The following is a 21,559-nucleotide window of genomic DNA, read 5'->3' on the forward strand; positions in this document are numbered from 1 at the left end:
TGTGCAAATCTGCACGTAATGAAAGTTAAGCCAGAGTATGAAGTATATGCTTACAAGTAATAGAATTTAAGTGTTTAGCTCGAGTTGTTTTACTGTTAGACTGTGAACATGGGAAGTTAACACATTAGCTATCCCGTGCTATCTGGCGGTAGTTCAGATCGGGCTTCGATGTCTTATTTATTTGATAGCTATTGCCAGTAATTTGCGGAGCGAAGTTTCTGTACTGTAAAATGTGTCTATCCATCGACACTATATTCGTCAACTATTACTAAGTTTTCTTTACTTGCCTGCAATATTTATATGTAGGTTACTCGTAATTGCACATATGCTAACATTGCAAGTTACAAACAAACGTCTACATTGCGGAACAAATTACATTTCTATGTGATTAAACAGTAGATTCAGTGACCAAATATGTAAAGAATGTCCTTGCAAGACTCAGTAAGTGCCCAGCAGTAGCAGAAAATATTGCACAGTGAAGCTAGCGATTCAGGAGACGATGAATTCCGCTTCGCACGATTCATATATCGTAGAAGTTCTTACGTTACTTGGCCTAAGAGTAATAAACAAAGCTACAGGTATAGACCACAAGTTGTTAGGCCTTGAAGTAATAGTAACGTAGTAGGTCAACTAGGAAGTTCAACGTTTTCGTGTATTAAGACCTCCTTCAACTAAGTAGCTTGTTGTAAATGATTAACTTAACTACGAAATGAAATCATTAGAAATAGCATCAGTGCATGACTCGGTAAAGAAATTATTTTAATGACTAATATATGTGCGTTATACATAGGTCTGTAGAAACATGATCTGAACCATACTCCATGAAAAGAACCTCCTCATATGAATGATCAGTTGTATACGTAATGTACAATGTTTATGAGACAACCTTAACGGCAACTGCATTTACTCCATCCACATCCGTTAGAGTAAACTTCTTGAACTTTACTTACATCAGCTCCTTTATACGTTGACATTTCATTCCATAGCGGAAAAAAATCAAAATTTCCTTTGCTGTTAATGTCTCCTGATTGGCACTTTGTGCATCACCATGTCGTCGATATTGATTTCCATAGGATATTCCTGATAATGTCTCCTGGTTGTCATCACCATGTCGTAGATATTGATCTATACAGGGTATTACTGATAATGTCTCCGTGTTGTCATGCTGTGGATTACTTCCAGCTATGTGTATCTTTTCTACAGTCGGAAGTATTGGTAAAGATATCCCGCTGTGCAATACAATAGTGTCGCCTTCAAACTTGATGGAAGAGTACTCGAGGTGTAAACAAGATATTGGAATCTGTGACAGAGACAAATCAGGATGCTTAAAAAGTTATTATTTACGAACAGGACGACAGTATTGTAACGTATGAATTAAAGTTAGATTCTCCAGAACAACAACTAGAGCAGCATAAAGTGATACAATCGTAAAAACAGTCTACTCCATGGTATAATGCTGTTAAGTGCCAATGCTTGATATATTCTGTCGAATAAACCTCATTTCATTTCACCTGGCTGGTAAATATGGATGAGTAGTGTATTAGTGTATTAGTAAAATACATTATTCTTGTACTTTTACTAAGAAGGTTCGGATTAAATTCTATCAAACTAGATAGCAAAGCTTCCTCAACGCAAGACGTACCATATTCTTTGTCGATATTCTTCTAGAAAGTTAGTATTATATTGCCACCATATATCCTTGAGAAGTTTGTATATTGTGTAGAGTAACCATGACATTTCGGAAATTAGTGCAAATACTAAGTACTGCTAGTCAAGTTGGTACACTGTTGAGAAGATTACAGGCTACGACTTTCATAGCAAGGAACAAACTTTGATCATTCATTTCTCCCAAACTTTGCTAATACGTATTACCTTAATGAAAACAAGGATTGCTTTCAATTTGTATTAGTTATATCAGAAGACTAAGTAGCGTAAACCAGGAACTCTGTCGATGTACTACTATATCAGTGACATCACTAATAAATCATCAACAAGTAGTATACGTTAATGACTGCGTAGCCATGCAATGTATGAAATTGTATTTTCTTAAACATTGTACCAGTTTCCTCCTCTTTATTTGTGTAGTTTTATGTTTATAGAACAACTGCCCAATTACTGTTATAACCATCACATTGTAAATTATCGGCTACCGACACTACATTGGCATTAATGATAACTGAGATTACAGTACATCATGTTAAAGAAGTAACTTACACGATTAACCAATTTCATCTAACATAAACGGCTTGCTGTTCCAGACTAAATGTAATCATCGAAACATTTAACTTTTAATTAAATTCTTGAAGACTTTGGTATTTATTCTTAACCGAAAACTCTTTCTGAAATTCTAAAGCATTTACATGTCATGCCTATATGTTGAAGTATATGTTCAATTTCTCAATATCATCAGATTGATTTGGTGTCAAATAATGAACGTGAACTAGAGTTTTAGCGCAATTGGCACATGCAGATATTTTCCTAATTAGTTTAAATATACGACAACCTTTGCAATTTTCCTGAAAAAAACCTGCTGTATATTTTTTAGCTAGGAAAACCATCCAACTTCTTTAAATCTATGAAATATTTTAGGCGGTTTAAAATCATATACTTTTCAATGACTGACAATGGACTTGAGAATAAAGAAAAACAAAACCATTATAAAAATAGTAAACAGTTCCTAACTTAGGTGCAGGAAAAAATAATCTAAACACTCATTGGCATATATTGTGTGGCTTTCAATGATCAGACTGAGTATGACTATGACATTTGTTACATTGTGTTACATTGTTTCAGAACTTTTGAAGGTATAACTACACAAAATTGACTTATTTATCAAAGTCAATTCACTGCGCTAGGAATTCCATCATTAGAGAGAAAAAGCTACAAAACACTTTAAGCCTTTGATACAAGGTCTCTCCGTGTACAGTACGGAATGCCCATTTTTGTTCAGATATGCAGAAAAGAAAACTTAGTTATTTAGGTTACTCTCTTCTTTAAATTATAAAAGACTGTTTTTTATTCCACTTACATCATTGGTAGATGCAATCTCCAGCAACTGTGTCGTCGATCTTTGAAGAAGAGCGCTGTCGCCTCTCTTTATCTTAACGTCTCGCGAGCAGAGATCTTTAACCGAATCCATAATTTTGTTGACGTCACCAGTTTGTTCTAGGATACAGAGAATGGCAAAAGTATCCCCACCTGGTAAACTCTTCAAATGATTGATGAGTTTCTTTCCAGCATCGGGATCCAGACCACAGGCGAATCTGAAGAGGTACTGAAGATCAAATGGATCCAAGAACCTGAGCGTTTCTTCGATATCGTATGCCTTTTTTACAAGAGTGACAAGGTGATGGGCTGCATACCATTCACAGAAAAGTTTATGATAGAAACGGACCTCCGTTGTAAACAACACATTGTCTACAGTAGAATCATCGCTCACTACCTCTTCTTCGACCAAAATACCAATTAAAATATACTGGTGATAAGATTCTGGCCCGACTCTTTCACAAAATTCAGTCTTAATCCATGACAACTGTTGGTTTTTCTTGTTTAATCCATCGAAAGCTATTTTGTCTAGCTCATGATGTTCCATTTCATGAAGATACAACCTCCTGTGTCTACTGTCCTTAAGTTTCCGTTTCCGATTCAGATGGTCGTAAAAACATCTAATTATGTGTTTAAAAAAATGTGTGACAGACTTGAATTTCATGACGTCTCTCTGATCATGAGCCATGTGGGCAAACATTACGAATATGAGAGGCACCTGGCAAAGATCGGCAAGGATTGAGTTTTCGTATAGCCATTGTTTTATTTTTTCCACTGCCTCATCGTTGTTACCTACTACAGCCTTGCGGATGTACTCGTCCCTAGCTTTGTCATCGAACCCTGTTAGTTTGGCCCTCTTAGTTTCTTTTCTAAGATATTCTGGAAGATATCTTGTCGTTAAGCTGACATCAAAGTCTTCAAACAGTTCCATCTTCCATCCATACTCGTCATATCCATCCAAAGTAATGTGGATGGACGAGCAACTTTTAATGATCTTTTCAATATCATATTGGCTAACACGGGGTTCACGGGACAGAAGGAACGACTTAATCGCCCCAAAGAGATGCTTTACTCTTCCAAGTTGTCTTAGCCGAAGAAGAATTAGTATTTCTACATTTTTCATCGGGGAATCCGATACGTCATTGCACCAATCGTAGGCCAGCTGAAGGGTTAACGTTGACTTACCATACCCGGGCTCTCCTTGTATAATGCGTCTCTTGGATTTACACCGGAAGTCAGTATAAACACTTTTGTAAGATTCCAAACGCTCCCATGATCCCCCGGTGCCTCGCGTCAGCTCTGGTGCCAGACAAACTTCAACGCCCCCTTCTACAAAGACCTTGTCTACACAATAAAGTCTATCTTTAACATATGGTAGCGGTTGAATCGCATCATATTGGTCTTTGTATGTCTTTTTGAGACCTTCTATCAGAAATATTTTCTTCTCTGAAGAAAAAAAAGAAACAGTGTGTAAATGTTCTACGTATGACTACATTTGACAAACAATAAGTTAATGGCACTCATGAAAACACGTAAATCTCAATTGTTTATTCAGTACTGATAATACAGTTTTGTTACTGTTCTGTGTTATTAAGACGACAGGGGGTGGGGGGTTATATTTTTTACCAAAAGAAAGTAAAGATTCACAAATGACAATGTCAGAGTTAAAGGCATCTACCTTGAAGTTCTGATGTCAGCTCCATTGTCACGTGATTTACTTCAGACAGTCTACCAAGCGTGAAGGGGTCGTGTCAGAACAGCCCCTGCCCATTGCTTCTGCGAATCTGTTTTTCTTTCTTAGAAATATGAGAAAAATACTGAAACTAAATATTTACATCATTCTGTTAACTGTCAAAATATATACTGCATTGTTTTGTTGTTACATATGGATGGTTCAATGTTTCATTAATAACCAGACAGCAAAACTGCAGTGTGGTTTCAATGCTGCAACATTTATATTCTTATTTGAATATGACACACTATAGTGGCGTTGAAACCCTATTCCCTGTGATCGACACCTCTGAACCAAGGTTTCTTGGTCTGTAATGATGAAATTGGGGTATATCAAACAATTTAGGCTCCTATATATACATTGGCTTAGGGTCAAAAACTTTTTGTGAGGCCATTGCTATGGCAACCACCAAAAAACTGTAAAATTTATCTGTAACTTCTAAACTCATGAAAGAAAACTATTGATGTTGGTGTCAAAACATAGGTAATTGTGCTCTGTGAATACAGTGGTACTGTACCCAAAGCAGGCATAGGTACAGTTTAAGGAACAGTTGTCATAGCAACTACTTACAAATACTGAAAATTGTTCCTAAATCTATAGGTGAAAAAAGCTAAACAATTAGTCACAACAATGTCTTTTTGGTCATGCAAGATTGTAATTTGCTTTTCTGTGCTTTCTGAAATGTACCATTTGGATTGAGGATACTTTAACACCCCTCTGTTACCCTGTATCCAAACGTGTATCCAAAACTGCACGAGTCATTTCCAACAAACAGAAACAAGATGAAAAGGGAATCAAGCTGCTCCAGGATGGTGGTAGTTCCCTAGAATTGAAAACATCAGTTATCAAGGATATTACCAAATTTGTCATTATTTATGTCTATGGTGACAAATCTAGTGAATCACTGTGCCAAGCTAGGGTGAAAATGTGGAAGAAGTTGAAGAACACAACATTATCTCGTCTTCCTCCTGATGAAGATACCCTCTTACATCATATCGAGAGGGCAATATATTTGTCTTACAGTATCTACAACTACACTTTCAATTCGCCAATCTACCTCACCATAGGGCACGGTTGGGTTTTTAAGAAACAGCAAATGTTATGCCGAGAAGTATTCAAAGCAAGCTCTTCCACACCAATTTAGGTTTGAAGATGAAGTACTGCAGTAGATGAGTCTGACTCTTATGATGAAGGAGAAGAAGACCTCGATGAAGCTGAAATGAATGTTGGAATGATGAGGTTCTAGATCAAGCCTGATCAATCTGATGTAGAGTCGATTGTATCCGATTCTTATCAAGACTAAGACAAACTAAAGTAAATATTCCTAATAGAACTAGGATTTCTTTTGGTAGCATGGTAACAACTACTTTAAAATTTGCTATTGGTTGTAAATATCAGAGAATAACAACTTATATCATGTTGATATTCCATTTTTTGTGCATTATTGAGTGGTTACCATGGCAAAGGATTTAAATGTGACTGTTATTGTTGAAGCCTTTTTCACCTATTTAGGAACAATGTTCAGTATTTTTTGGGAGTTGCTATGACAACTGTTCCTTAAACTGTACCTATGCCATCGTTGGATGCTACAGTACCACGTATTCACAGAGCACAATTACCTATGTTTTGTCACCAGCATCACTAGTTACAGATGACTTTTACTGTTTTGTGGTGGTTGCAATAGCAACGGCCATTAAACAAGAGTTGCTGACCCTAAGCCAAGGTACAGTATACAGGAGCTCATATTGTTTGACATACCTTAATGCATCATTACAGACCAAGAAACTTAGTTCAGAGATGTTGGTCACGGGGTATAGGGTTTCAACCCCCTACTACAGTAGGTTGTTGGGTGAAACCAGGATGATCAGCATACTTCATTCTAAGTAGTACCTCACAAAGCATTGAGATATAATAACACAATATTCACAATGGCACCTGATGACCGAGATGAAAACTGTTCTTGTATTCTACATAGATAATGATCGCTACCAAAGACAACAGGCTTCTTTGTGGTACGCCTACAAGCCGTACATTAAGCAGGCGCCAGTCAAATTTAACCCCCCTTGTCCCCAAGATTTTGTGTCGGGGTTGCCTTTAAAACATAAAACCAGGCAACAGATAGTTTTTGTAAACAACACCTGGTCATTTCCCCAACCTTACAACATCCAAACCTGAAGTTTTTATTTGGCAATGAGTCTTGACAGTTGTGAAATATACCTGAAAAGTTCACAATGGAAGCAAAGATATCATATCAAATATTCAAAATGATATCGTCCATTTCATCACATTAAGCGTGTACAAACAGTACAAAGTTTCATTACACATCTTTGTGCACAGGCATGTATGCAGCAACATAAGGTACCGACACACTTAAGTCAATGGAGATTTGGTGGAGACTTCTTGATTCATATCTACGGATGCCCTTTAGCTAATTTCCAATTGCCGCTTGCCTCTCCTGTTCTAATGTAATCTCATAGGCTGAACAGTGAGAGATACAATAGATTATTAAACAAGGTTTCCTCAAGTTGACCTCTGGAGACATTTGACCTCCGCAAAAAAAAAAGATCCTTGTACTTAACGTGTCACAACTACATACTTAATAAGAGGTTCGTCCAAGCTTTCCTTCTTGAAATATCGTGTTTACGATGTTTCACAATTTGACCCCTGGTGACCCTAATGACTTTTGACCTCCAAAAAAATCAATAGTTTTCTTGAACTCAATGTGACACAACTCCTGTACATACTAAATATGATATTGGTCCAAGCTTTCCTTCTGGAGATCTAGTCTCTTCAAGGTTTCACAATTTGACCCCTAGTGACCCCTAATAACAAACAATAGACCTTTACTACACAATGTGGTACTTTTACACACCAAATATGATATTGGTCCAAGTTTCCCTTCTTGAGATATCGTGTTTCCAAACATGGCTTCACACACACACTCATCAGCCTGTAAGACTACAAAGGTTACGATTACCAAATGTGCTGGGAAAGAATATGTTATTCCTAGGAGGTGCAATGATTTTACATGAAAAGTAGACATCAAGACAATTTCAGCCCAATACCCCTATGATGTCAAACTCTATGCTGTGTGTTACATGGACAATATACACGGGCATTAGTTAACTTAAGCGCAGATAATTTAATATTTCAAGCAGTAATATCTATCCACTGGAATATCTCTTAAAAGAGAGGTAAAGAAGTCAAAAAGGGTTAATCCTATGGGTCATTCCATATCAAATTGCTTAGTAGTAGAGTGTGTTGTATGTTGTTAGAGTATGTTGTAGTTCAACATCTTTTGAAATTTCCCAAATTTAATTTATGATTGAAACACTATAAAATATGCATATTCTGAAAATTTCAGTTGCTTTGCCTCAAAATTGGCTGATTTATCACGTTTTGAAATTCTGTAATTTGTCGCCACCGGGGCATTTTCTTGATTTTTGAGGTCTCATTTCTCAGGAATTAAGCACCTTACTACCTTTCTATTACAGATACCTATAAAGTCTATCCCACAGAAATGGTAAAATATGATCATTTTTTTCTGAAAGAGATATAGTAATACACAGATTGTACACATAATTTCAGGAGGGTATTGTGCCTGATTTTGAAATCAAAAGTCCCCAAAGTTTAGGATTTGTATACAAAAACTTGTTTTCCTGTTTTGATGTTCCACATGTATGTAACATGAGCCTGGGTGATTTCACTGTCATAAAAACAAATTTTGTTTGCAATTTACTGTCTACTTCTGGTTTAGATCACTTAATTTAAAATGTATTTATAGCCTAAATATTTATTAACCATTTATATGGGATAGACTTTATAGGTATCTTCATAAAAAAGTATTAGGGTGTTTAATTGCTAAAAAATGGGACCTCAAAAATCAAGGAAATGCCACAATTCTACGGTGGCGGCAAGTTGCAGAATTTCAAAACAGGAACTTTTGGAGAGGGTCCAGCAATAGCTATCCGTGATTTGACACGGAACGACCCATATGTTAAATTGCCATTTTGTGGAACCTAAAGTGGAATGAAAATGGTCTGAAACTGACTTACGATTTGCCCTTCATGTTTTCATCTGATCATTGATCGTGTTGTTACGAGTTCATCTGCAAGTTTGTTAAGCAAATTCCCGTAAATAGCCTTCTGTTAAGGAATCAACTTCAACCACATAAACAGTTTCTTTCATTGTGTGCCGTTTAAAGAAGGTGCAATTCCATGTTTAGTACGCTTGCCTAAAATCATCATAACGGTGAGAATAGAAAAAAAAAAACAGAATTTAGTACAGCATCATCCCAATATCACATGTACGCATACTGTACAACGAATGATTTTTCTTAAAGGATTTTTTTGGGCAGTGTATTGGGTATATTACAAATAATCGATATTTTTTCATAGCCACAGTCATAGTTCGGGGATTTTCTATCCTATAATTCAGGAGAAGTGAAATGTTAACGTCATGCCAACTTCATCTCATATATTTTGAACAGTGGAGAACGATGGGCGACTGTAGGATAGACACTGTAAGATGAAACACTATCATTAGCAAGCTACACTGTAGCAACAATAGGTAACATTTATGAAAGTAAAGTAGCGATTCAGATGAAAAATTCCCAGTGAAGTTAAAAGTTAGCAATCGTTTGAAGATGATTTAAAACATTCCAGAATTCTCTCACTAGGTTTTCTTCATTATTTGTTGTTCTGAAATAACAAAGTTTTGGAATCACAGACATACGGAAAGTCTGTACACATTCTAGTGTACTGTATCAATGCCAAGATTAGAGTGAGATATTTTGTGTTCACATCTTTACGCAAAGTCTGTTCACATTTCGTGTAATGTCTCATGGCCAAGCTAAGGGTGATATCTGATCGATTCTGACCAATGTGCAGCACTCCTCGACAAAATTCAGTGTTAGACTCAAGTTTTCTGGCAGGACGGGCCAACATTTCAACCACTCTATCACAGAAACTAAAATTCATCACAGGGCAAGGCTTAGGGCGATTGAAAGGCAAACAAGAACCTAAGGGCACTATGGTTCCATGCTTGTAAGGAATATTTACAAGGGAGCAGCACTGTTCTAAAATTGTTCCGTAGTCCGATGTACACAGACAATATTATTGCCAAAATATCATAAATCAACTGTTGGTCCTTTTGAAAACCTGTTGAGGACCAGGTGACTGACATGAGCAAGACTTAGCTTGTTTTACAAAATCACAGAATCATCCTTACTGTTCCTATTAAGAGTTTTAACAAAACCAAACGAAACCTTGATCTCTAAGTACTTCGCACACAGTTTCAGAGGAGTCAACTTATGGACAATTAAGATCTGAATATGGCCACAAAAATTCAAATATTCAACTTGAAATAAACTAATACAGGTCAATGGAGATCAACCTGAGGTCAAAGGTCACCCAAATGTAGGTCGACTATTTGATTACAATAGCGTAACTCCCAGCCTTGATGGACATTTGGTTCTCAAGTTATTGCAAAAATACTAGTTTTTGACCCCTAAGTAACCTTTGTTGACCTTGGATCATATGACTGTTGCGTTTGGAAACGATCCCTGACCCCATGAGAGTTTTTACTATTTTAATATTTTGCATTTTTGACCCTAACTGACCTTTGGAGACCTTTGCGGGCGCCGAAAGAATAGGGATCTTCCTCTTACTATGGGTTATCAACCCACCAAGTTAGGTCATGATACATCATTTCCTTATTGAGATATCGTGTACACAAGCCAAGCGTCACACACACACACGCGCCAAGTTGAATGCATAGGTTCCTCGCTCGATATGACCGGAAGGACTGGAGCCAATTTATTACTAAAAAAATCCTTTAAAGGATGTCATTTAAAAACAGGCATGGGCTTTCAGTATATAAATTTTTCTGGTAATCCTTTTCACATTCCACTGAAAACATTTTCATTGTCGTCTTGCCAAATCTAATGATCTTTAGCTTCCTGAGCAGACAGCTGGAAGGTTGTTGACGTTTTGCATGGAAGTGATTTACGAGTCACACTACTGTACACAGTCGGAGATCTGACCGTATGACTTCCAATTGTATTACCCATTATGCATATTATTACCGAACATGGCGTTTCTGACGACATGCATATAAGCATGAAATCCCCCTTCAGCATCAGGGGAGAAAGCTAACATTTCTCAGGCGACTCATATTGGCTAAGCTATGTGGAAAGAATAGATGTAGTAAGTGGAATTAATGTTGAGAACATATTTGAGGGAGAAAAGTAACGATAAGGGAGGGAAAATAATGCGTTAGGTTAAGGAAACTAACATATTTTTTTCTGGTGAAGGCTCAGACGGCATATTTTCTTGTATAGTAAGCTGAATAAAGTTGTGTCAGTAATGTATGAAGGAAAATAAAAAATGTGACTTGGTACCTGATTTGTGTAACTGTCCAGTGATCGGAAGATAAATATTGTTTGTGAAAAGGCTGTATTGTGTGCATAGGACTATATATGGGACACATGGTAATTAACATGTGTGGAATTTAATGTGGTAATGGGAAGATCAATTGATTGTCTGTTGTTTAGGTGAATGGTAATAATTGTGGGATGGAGCCATCCGCACCAACAGCGATCTTCAAGATGTATTACTGATAATGATTCAATTTTCTCTTTTGTCTTGTATTTACACTTGCATTTATGTTTACACATTGTATTTCAGGATAGCACTGCAACCTGAACCATATCATAGGAAAGAATTCAGTTAATGTATCCCATGTTAAAAAACAAGGAACACCGGTAAAAAAAAAAGAAACTCACCTTTTCCACTCCAACAGTTTGCTAAGTATTGTGTACAAGAATCCCTAACTATATTCCTGTACCATTATTCAAGAGAATGGAGACTATTTTAATATTCACTGATCTTAAAAGGCTACTAAAACATCTATTAACAGCCATCCCAGCAAATTGTTCCTATCTATGCCAAATTCTAATTACAGAGAAAAACATTAATAATATGCGGGCCTACCCATGTTGGTATTGAAAAAAAAAAACTGACCAAACCACCTAAACCTAATCTTGAATACTTTCAACAAGGCTTTCTATACCTACTACAATTACTATTTCCAAACAACGTAGCCTGTATATGCCTTCCTTGATTCCTCCCCTAAAACGATACTTTCCTCTCTACATCATTTATTTAATTTACTACAATTTCTTCAATTACAAAAAAAAATATTTCTTCCCAAATAGCATCCGCGTCCTTGAAATATGTTACCTTATTTGAATAAAATCTCCTAAAACATAGATTACATAACATTTTACTACAGTTGCTTCACTACCTAAACTAACTCTTTCTAAATAGTATAGTCTCTCTTTCCTCTCCTGTGAAACATTTACTTTTCTCCCCTGAAAAATGTTAGTTTCTTCCTCTAAAAACTTAGATTTAGGGGTGGAAACTAACGTTTTTATAGGAGGGAACTAACGTTTCTTTTCAGGAGAGGTAACTAACTGGTCTGTAAACTAATTGGAGCTCAAGGCCTAGTGCCAGCAGTGATGGGGGCATTACCTGAAGAATAACTATTGAATTCAGCCCACTGCTACTACAACGTTATGAAAGATGTCATGGTACAGGGGACTATCATCACTGCACTATCGCTGTGTCAGTGTCACTAAACGTTAGTAACATGGTAGTCTGCGCGAAAGCGTGTACATTGATGACACTACTGTAGCACTAGCCTGGTACTTTGGGATTCCGGGCTTGGGCTACATAGCGTCCCGTATCATTACGTTGTAATTTTGGAAGGCTGAACATGGCCTTACACATTGGTTTTCAGATTGCTATTTTCGGATAGGAACGACCTTAATCTGCCAAACAAAAGTGAAAGACCGATTTACAGAAGACAACTTTGAGTGGGAATTCTTAGTTTAGTGTGCAAAATGTGTACATCCTGCAGGTGAAAGTAAAGGCTCAAAAAATTTGATCGCAGTTTTGCCATGCTTGCGAGTATGAGACTAAAACCAATTTAGAAATCACACCAAATAAAGATTTCCTGATACGTTTGCTAGCTACTTGAATGGGATACCTATTTTGTCAACTTCAGAAGGAAGGACATTTTAAGACGCCTAGTCACGACCACGAACAGCCACATCCATTCTTGCGTTGGCTAAATTGACGGCCATGTTTCGAGTTTAAGTTAACATACTTGTCTTGTTTATGGAAGCTATCTTTACATAAGGTACAACACCAGCATCAGAGTATAGGTACATCCGATCGATATGTTAGCCATAGTTATCATATAGGTCTCGCACCACAATTAATTGTTCATTGACATACACACTAAACACATCCCGTTCAAGACCTGTCAAAGCAAAGATAGAAGTTTTCAACTGGTATATCCTACCCAACATATAATAGCTGAGATCTTGGCCGACCATGGCACTTGCAAACTTCTATATCATGACCATTTAGATTTTGAGCAAGACGAGGAGCAATTTTAGCATACTGAGCCCCACCCGTCCATGTGATCGTTCGGAGTAATATCAACATTTAACTATAGATTTTCTAAAATAGTTTATAGCACCCTCGATACTCCTGATTTTCACACCATCTATATTATAAATTGTGCTCTTTCATATAACAGCAGAACAAACAATGATGGTTACTGATAATTTGCTTAAACACGCATTTCATTAGGTACATTTTACATCTTTTCTCCGACAATGGGTAACCATTTGAGCGGATGTACACTACTCAATTGTGGTGCGGTACTAATGGAGCTAAATGACCTAATGTAATGCTTGTTTTAGCATATTTTCAGTTATCATCAATGTGTGTTTTTTTTTTCTGCCTTTGCGGTAAACAGCATTCGTGCATCATCAAAAGCTCTACGAGAGCTCGCTATTGGGAACACAATATAAGAGACAAAATTAGTTTTTGTATTTCCTTCCCACACAATATCTCCCCCCCCCCCCTCCCATGGGTGTCACCATCAGACACTTCTCACCATCTGGTCTTTTACAGTAAGAAGTAATATCTCTCGTCGGTGAGTACTCTGATCAAAGGAAACCTGTTGTATCCTAATATTTAATAAACCATCAAAACATGTGTTCATTTGTTAACTGGAATAAGTTGCCAGTAGGTGTATTTAATCAATCCCTAGACCATACAATGATACGCGACATTATAATTAAGTATTCATTACTGAATTTGACCTGTCACCGATTCTCTTTATAAGTGCCCAGATTTGAAATATATCAGGAATTCTACTTTGCTCAGTCTAGAAAGCGTTGTGTGTATTTTATTTTCTTATACTATAGTACATTATTTATATTATATCATACTATAATATTGCAACGAGGAAACAGGGACTTATTCTTGATGCAAAACAATTAAATAACTTTCGTGCATAATGTCTACTTTTACTTTGACCCATCCACCTGTAAACCGTTTGGCCAAACACTTCTCGACGTTAGCCGCACAGCATGTGTCGCTCCCAAGGACGGCCCTTCAAATGTGTCCACCGTAAGATTCAATGTTATATATTCCAGGAGAATTGAGGTAGTGTAACCTTTCGCTCTACAAAAATGTACCAATATCAACGCAGACAAACGATCCCTCCTCAACAAACGCCCGGAACTCATATCAAAGTGCCTCCACGAGAACAAGATCTACGTAAGCAAATTCAGAAGGGGCGTCACCGCCAAAGTTACCGCAGTCTACGGACAATGCTACCCACTGGACGCCGACAAAGGAGCGGAGGCCGACGAACGGACGGTGTGCCAATAATCATCCATTAGTCTACTTGCTTTGGTATATATTCCAGAAGTACAACACGAAGCTACCAGTGTACCATTGTTCCACTTGTTTAACTAATTCTCACCTATGCTTCTCTCTGTCCACCAAACATAGAGCACACTGCACCAAGATAGACGCCAACCAACCAAAGGTTTATGTTTGCTTGTATATAAATAGATATATATGTATGTATGTTTGTATGTATGTATGTATGTATGTATGTATGTATCTATGTATGTAAATAAATACATATATATATATATATACATATATATCATCTTAATCTTAGAGCTCTCTGTGCCAAGAGGGCACACAAGGCCGAGACGTCTTCCCTCCACTTCTCCCTGTTTCTGGCTGCTGCTGTCCTGGCCTGCTCTCATCCACTTTTTTTTCTCTACTGTCCTCCGCCATGTTGTTTTAGGCCTTACTCTTGCTCTTGATCCTGCTTTCTGCTGCAAGCTCAACTCTGCCTGCTAGCTCACCTATTCATTCTCCTTTGTCCTTTTTTTGCACTAATTTTAAGTCCTTGTCTTATTCACGATATTCTCTCTGGAACTATTTTAGAAATCTCTCAGATCTTGTACTATCTGTTTTCCGTTTTATGTCTTTTTCTCTCATTCATCTTCTAAAACGTCTCTGCTTGGATCCATGGCCTATTTGTACATTTAGCAATTCCCAGTACCTCATCAGCACTTTCAACATATGCTCTCTCTAACTTCCTGTATTGCTCTTCTACCCCATCAATAACGGCACCGAAACACATTAAGCTTATCGATGACTATATTTAACGACATCCAAGATGATTTTATGATCTTTGTTTTTATGTTCTTTGATCCATTGTTAGTTACTTGATTCTAAGTGATGATCTAAAGCAGCTTATTGCGTTTTTCGCAGCTATTCCACGCTTTTAACATGTTCATTGAGTTTTATCCATGTATTCATGACAAATAAGCAAACTAAGATATTAGCCAAGTCTTTTTCCTGTCAAGAGCACTAATTGTCGAGGAATTAATGACTTTTGCAGATAATGAGAAGAGTGTCTACCGACAAATTCCTCATTTAAATTTAATAGCACGCTGTTCCCCAAATCTACTAGTTGAATTCAAACAATCGGTGCATAGCTAACATCTGTATATAAAAATATTTAAAAGTAAATATCTTGGGGAAAAACAACGTTATTTCACTATTTGAAATTAGATTTAAATAGATAAGTTACGTATGCATGTCGTAGTGGCACCTTGGGGTCTACGAGGCTTAACGAATAAAGCACGGATGTATGTAAACACCGATCACTAGTGTTGCTAGCTTCTTTACCAGAGAGATCCAAAGCCATCACAGATGGTATGACGTTTAAGTTACTGGCAAAATGGCTTTTCCGAATAACCTCACAACACGCACACATACAACTGTATTAACTAATAGCACCCTGACAGCCACTAAAAAAACATGCACGTTCTATAAATGCCAATAATTCAACTACCTGGTTCCTGCAACCGTTCATGAGAATCTCAATAAATTCCGTACAACCAGTTATGATATAAGTAAATCAAACAACTGAAAGAAATTTGAAACTTAATCATTTCCATGCTGTGCGACGTAACAATTACTTACAAACCGTCTAATTCACTTCCTTACCCAGGAAGTAAAAGTATATGTGTACATTATTAGGCTACTACTGGTTTTGCTATGTAGACAAGGGATCACTGCTATGGATATATAAGTATGCATACTTAAGAAGGAGAAAAAAGAAAACACTGCTAACATGGTCAGTGTTGGTTTCGTGTCGAAAAAAAATAAAAGTAAAGTAGATACCAAGTAAGATAATTTGAATTTCAATGACATATCAGGTCTTACTCCAAGACTATACCAACAAATTTATCTCTTCAGAAGACATTTTACTGCAGACATTGACAGTTTCTTGCTTGGATAAATGAATACCAAAGAGGCGGGGTAGCAGAGACACGACATGACTGTACACTGTATAAGACAGATCAGGCGCGTATTTGATATTGCGGTGTATAGCAGAGTCTTATCCACAGCAACGTCAATATTTGAATGCGCGCATTCTTTCTGCGCTACTAAAAAAGTACATTAATTTTGTTTAAATTGTTGCATTTAAACGTTGTGTTACTTTATTTGTTTTCCTACCATATTAAATAAACCAATGATTTTGTCATCATTTAACATTATATAACCAATAAGATATGTCGAAATGAGGGCCTGAAATTTCTATTTTTTAAACGCTGCTCCAGGGAGACATAAAGAGGTCTAAATGAATAATTATTGTTTAACATGATATAATCACTAAGATATGTCAATGTGAGAAACTGAAATTTTAATTTTTTATACGCTGCTCCAGGGAGACCTAAAGTGGTCTAAATATTCATCAATTGACTTCAAAAAATCGGTCATCTATTAAAAAAAGAATATATCGTGTGTAGTGATTCTGGGAATGTTCCGCTCATCAGCAATAGCTTATTGTACATTAATCCTCCGTTCTTTTACCCGGAGACGTCATAATGTTATCAGTTATTTTTCGCATCGGTATCTCATAGGTATTCGATTTGTTCTTTTGACTGTGAAAGAACCAGAATCGTCTAGGCTATCGAGCGTCTAGAGGGTAAAAATACCCTGAGGGCAAAAAGCCCGTTAAGGCAAAAAAAGACCCCTAAAACAAGGTTTTTGTTGCCCAGATTGCGCTGACATGCAGGTAAAAAACAGTTATTGCCAGTAGGTGCCGATGGCCTCATACCAGGGAGTTGTTTTAACAACTCCCTGCTCATACTGCATGTACCACATTATACATAACTTACACTTTCTGTCCTATAACTGAATGTACCATGTAATATGTAACTTACACTATTACGATACCGGATGTCCTCTAGTGGTATGTCTAAAATGTTATTATTTCCTTTCAGTTCCTATCAAACTTCTGCAATGTATATAACCTTTTGACCTTCAAATGTCCCCTCGTTAATTCCTACGGTTCCCGAATAAAGATATACATTACAAATTGCTTGATCAAATTTCAGACGTCTAGTTAATTTACCCGTATTTTCAGACAAAGAAAAACCTAAAAAACAGGACCACATGTTGTTTTCTTCCTCACAAATCATTCGATGATTCAGTGATAGATTTGAGGAATAATAAAAATGTTCAAATAAGGTAATATTGAAACAATCATGGATCAGATGGCCCATCACGTGTGATTCCAAGCTTTCCAATATCTGAGAATTTGTTTGTTTAAAGAGGCAAGTCGTTCTGAATTAATGTACACATATTTAATTGAACATTAGTTGCCTCGGAGAGAATGAATCATCCTTAAATCAACAAAATGTTTTAATATTATATTTGCGCCGAGCTTCTTGGAGCTACGCTTCCGAAATAGCTAACCAAATATTTTCTACATGGGCAACGATAGTACCACCTCCACCATCTCAGTCGATATTCGACACATTACAGTATAGGTATAATGTATGTTCCATATAGTACGCAAGTTACACTTCCTGTCCTCTAATTGTATGTACCATGTAATAATTGTCTATCCTATAACTGTATGTACCATATAATACATCACTAACACTACCGGTACCATGTTAACGAACACTACCGGTACCATGTTATATGACTGCATGTACTACATATTACATAACTTATATTATGCAGACACCTAATGTCCTCTAATGGTATCGATAATACATAACTTACACTAACAGTATCTGCCCTATCAAACTGTACGTAGCATATAATATATACCTTACGCTACCTGTCGTTTAACTTTACGTGGCATAGTATACATAACTTACACTACGTTACATGTCCTCTAACTGTATGTGTCGTATTAGTCAATATGCCTAAATAACTAACGCTATACTTGGCCTATCACTGTACCATATATACTCATATTTACACTGTCAAAGCATGTACTATAATATATATATATATATATATATATATATATATATATATATATATATATATATATATATATATATATATAAATTATTGTGTTGAAAATCTGCTTATTTAACACTTACTGCCAATGAAGTAAGATAAATGAAACTTAATATAACAAAATGTGCAAAATAAACAATGGAATTGTAAATAAGCCGTTAGTTAATGAAAAACAAAGATGCTCAATACCTACTTGAAAATATTCATGTATCATGTGTACATCGATCTTGTTAGTTAATACCTGAACACTGATTGTTAAAGAAATATGAATGTAAATACTAGTATAATAAAGTCGAACATTGTTTGTAAAATTTCCGAAACCTACACTGTAACATGGAGAGTTCATAGTTCCGAAGACTTACAACCAGTGGCGTTGCCATGTGCATTTGTCTGGTAGTTTAAAGTTTAGGGGGGAGGGGCATTACAAGTTTGTAGGAGGAAGTAACCCCAGCCTACATTATTTCAATGTCCTCTAACGGCATGTAACTTAATATAAATTTACCTGTCCATCATATGTTGGTATAGGGACAAGACAAGTAACTTCAGTAGATGTGGGACAATATGTGCATATTTAGTCTAATACACATTTGGGCCATTGTTTTTCTTTTCTTTTTTTGCATTGAACTTCAGCAGAAAGAAGAATAGTTTATAGGCTTAAACAGATTTAGGACGTCCCACAACTGCAGTTCACACAGTTTTTTTGTCACACATGTGTAAATTGAATATCATTGATGTCATATAACTGTATGCAATTTTAACACTCGCCAACCTTGGTGACTTGCCTGCCACAGGCAAGTAATCAAAAGCATTGCACGGACTGCGGTACTTGTTCCTCGGAATCTTATACTCAAAGTTGTTGGTTATCGCCAAAACAATTCCCTCTCTACAACACTACGAGTCACACTTAACGTGTGTCTAATCAAGTATCCGACTGTACTGCACTTACGTTTAACACTTAATTAAAATCCACATAATTACTTCTATAAGTACAGTATAATGTTACAAAGTCACGGGTTTTGTATCAAATGCAATAAATAACATGCACCAAGGGCACCATACAACACTTCCCTTGTATAAATATATCTTAAAAAAGTAATATATGTGGTAATTGTAGTTAAACGAATTAATGACATGAAATATTCTTCTTGGTACTGTGCAATTATTTTACTATACATTCACTACCATTGCATATGAACTTCAGCTCGAATCACGACAACAATGTTATAACAACAACGAATCAAACGTGTTATGTTAACGGTAGTTATTAACATCATCTCCCTCTGTAGTATAATACTGTTATTTGTTTTTACAAAGATTGCCGTTCTCATTGTTGGTCGATTCAATCTTACCTTTCATACCGATTTTCTCTCCTGGAACTGTTCCATTTATTTTCCAGACTCTAAACTATAAAATTACAACATGGCGGACCGAATCCTTGTGCTTTAACGTTGTGATATAATGTAATCCACGTACATACAGTATGGGATGGATTCATTACTTCCTGTAGGATATGAGTAATACGAATACATGAAAAAAATTGTATCTGCTTCGCAAAGGTAAACAATATTAGATGAAATTTATGATCTAATGCACTTTGTTCTCTTTTCTACGATCATATCAATCTGTTTGATGAGAATAAAGAAAGGTTATTTAACAGGACTATTTCTATTAGATGGATATTGTTATTTTTATTTAAAGGTCTGTGAAATAAATGATACATGCTGGAATGTTGCTTGTAATATTTTTAATCTTTACAATATTGCAAAAAATCCCACTTATCTCTTTGTCCAATTGTAAGTGATATTTTAAACAGTTTGTTTTCTCAAAATATTAATCAGTGTCAAGTTATGTCAGCGCTCTTATCAACTGAGTAGACCTACTAGCCTTACATTTGGCAAGGAATATGATGTTATTTGTCAATTCTTATCTTGGCTCCGATTGAAAAGCCCTTTAATCGTAGCGCATTATACCGGCGGTCTCGATGCAAATGAATGACTACTTATCCTGTTTACATGATTCGCCCACAGACAAATTATATCGAGTGATTATGATGTCAGAGAGTGTACCATGATATCATTGATGTAGTTGTGTAAGTATATTTAGTGTCGTTATCGAGCCCCATCCTCGCCTTCTTTGAAGGGAGGTATAGCAGTTTCTATAATGATTTATGTTATCGCTTAATTCAGTTGTATTTCTCTTCAAGTGGGACGTACCGCTATTTACACACTCCACCGTCCCCACGGGTGTCACTCTCGGTAACCACGTCAAACCCCACAAGAATGTCACTTCCGTGGTCGACACGCCATACTCCCCCCCCCCCCCCCCCGATATAAGGTAATATGATATTACCCACATGGGTTATTCTATACGCAGAAAATAAAATGTAATATTTAGTAGATGCAAAATAAAAGATAATTGGTTGGATTCAAGCGTACTGTAAGTATATGGCTATACCTGTACATCGATTGACCTTAAATTTCCGCCTTTTGTTTTAAAACGCGTTCATACAGCACTTATATAGCCAAAGTACTTCCTTCTCTAAAGAACCCCAACATTGTGATTAGGCAAGAAGGGAAGCGTTCAGATTTACCTCATAATGAAAGTACCTATTAAATACAGTTCCATTACTTTTTTGAAATAACATCAAGGGTTACACAAAGAAATGCTCAAAGGCATTATAACGATACGATGTTACTTTCAAATTTTGCTTAATAATAAATAATTCACCTTAAGACCATTTTTGTTTTATCTTTTAAATTGTTGTTTGTTTAACTAATATGATTTTTATCATTATTTTGATATCAAGAAAGCTAGATATTCTTTTTTTCATAAAAAAAATGATCGTTTTTGCTGAAATATAAACTCAGCGACGTCCTTATTTGCAGGTAAATATAAATCATCAACCGTTGAAAAATTGGTGTTATCACCGCAAGTAGTAGTAGTAAAGGTAAAGCAAATTTTCAGTACGTTTGGAAACATAGTCAGCACATAGATGCAGATTGTGTTTTCAGCGCCCACCTTTAAATGAGATTTATTCCCTTAAAATATTTGCACAAATCGTAAATGG

General features: G+C 36.3%; 1 protein-coding gene and 1 long non-coding RNA gene across 2 annotated transcripts in view; both read right to left on the reverse strand.

The window, feature by feature from the left end:
• The window catches only part of LOC139982120 (uncharacterized), a 671,468-nt gene extending 667,492 nt beyond the window's left edge, over positions 1-3,976 (reverse strand). Inside the window, exons 1-2 of the mRNA XM_071994672.1 lie at positions 3,029-3,976; positions 951-1,300 (exon numbers count right to left, since the gene is read on the reverse strand). Of these exons, the coding sequence (XP_071850773.1) occupies positions 951-1,300; positions 3,029-3,976 (1,298 nt within the window). The remainder of the gene's footprint in view (positions 1-950; positions 1,301-3,028) is intronic.
• Positions 3,977-3,991: 15 nt separating this feature from the next.
• LOC139982166 (uncharacterized) lies at positions 3,992-19,951 on the reverse strand. Its single transcript, XR_011798011.1, has 4 exons — positions 19,842-19,951; positions 8,833-9,011; positions 4,724-4,841; positions 3,992-4,491 (listed from the first exon to the last, which is right to left on the reverse strand). It is a non-coding gene; the product is annotated as an uncharacterized lncRNA (long non-coding RNA).
• Positions 19,952-21,559: the final 1,608 nt, after the last annotated feature.

The sequence above is a fragment of the Apostichopus japonicus genome, chromosome 16 (assembly GCF_037975245.1).
Source record: "Apostichopus japonicus isolate 1M-3 chromosome 16, ASM3797524v1, whole genome shotgun sequence".
NCBI lineage: Eukaryota > Metazoa > Echinodermata > Holothuroidea > Aspidochirotida > Stichopodidae > Apostichopus > Apostichopus japonicus.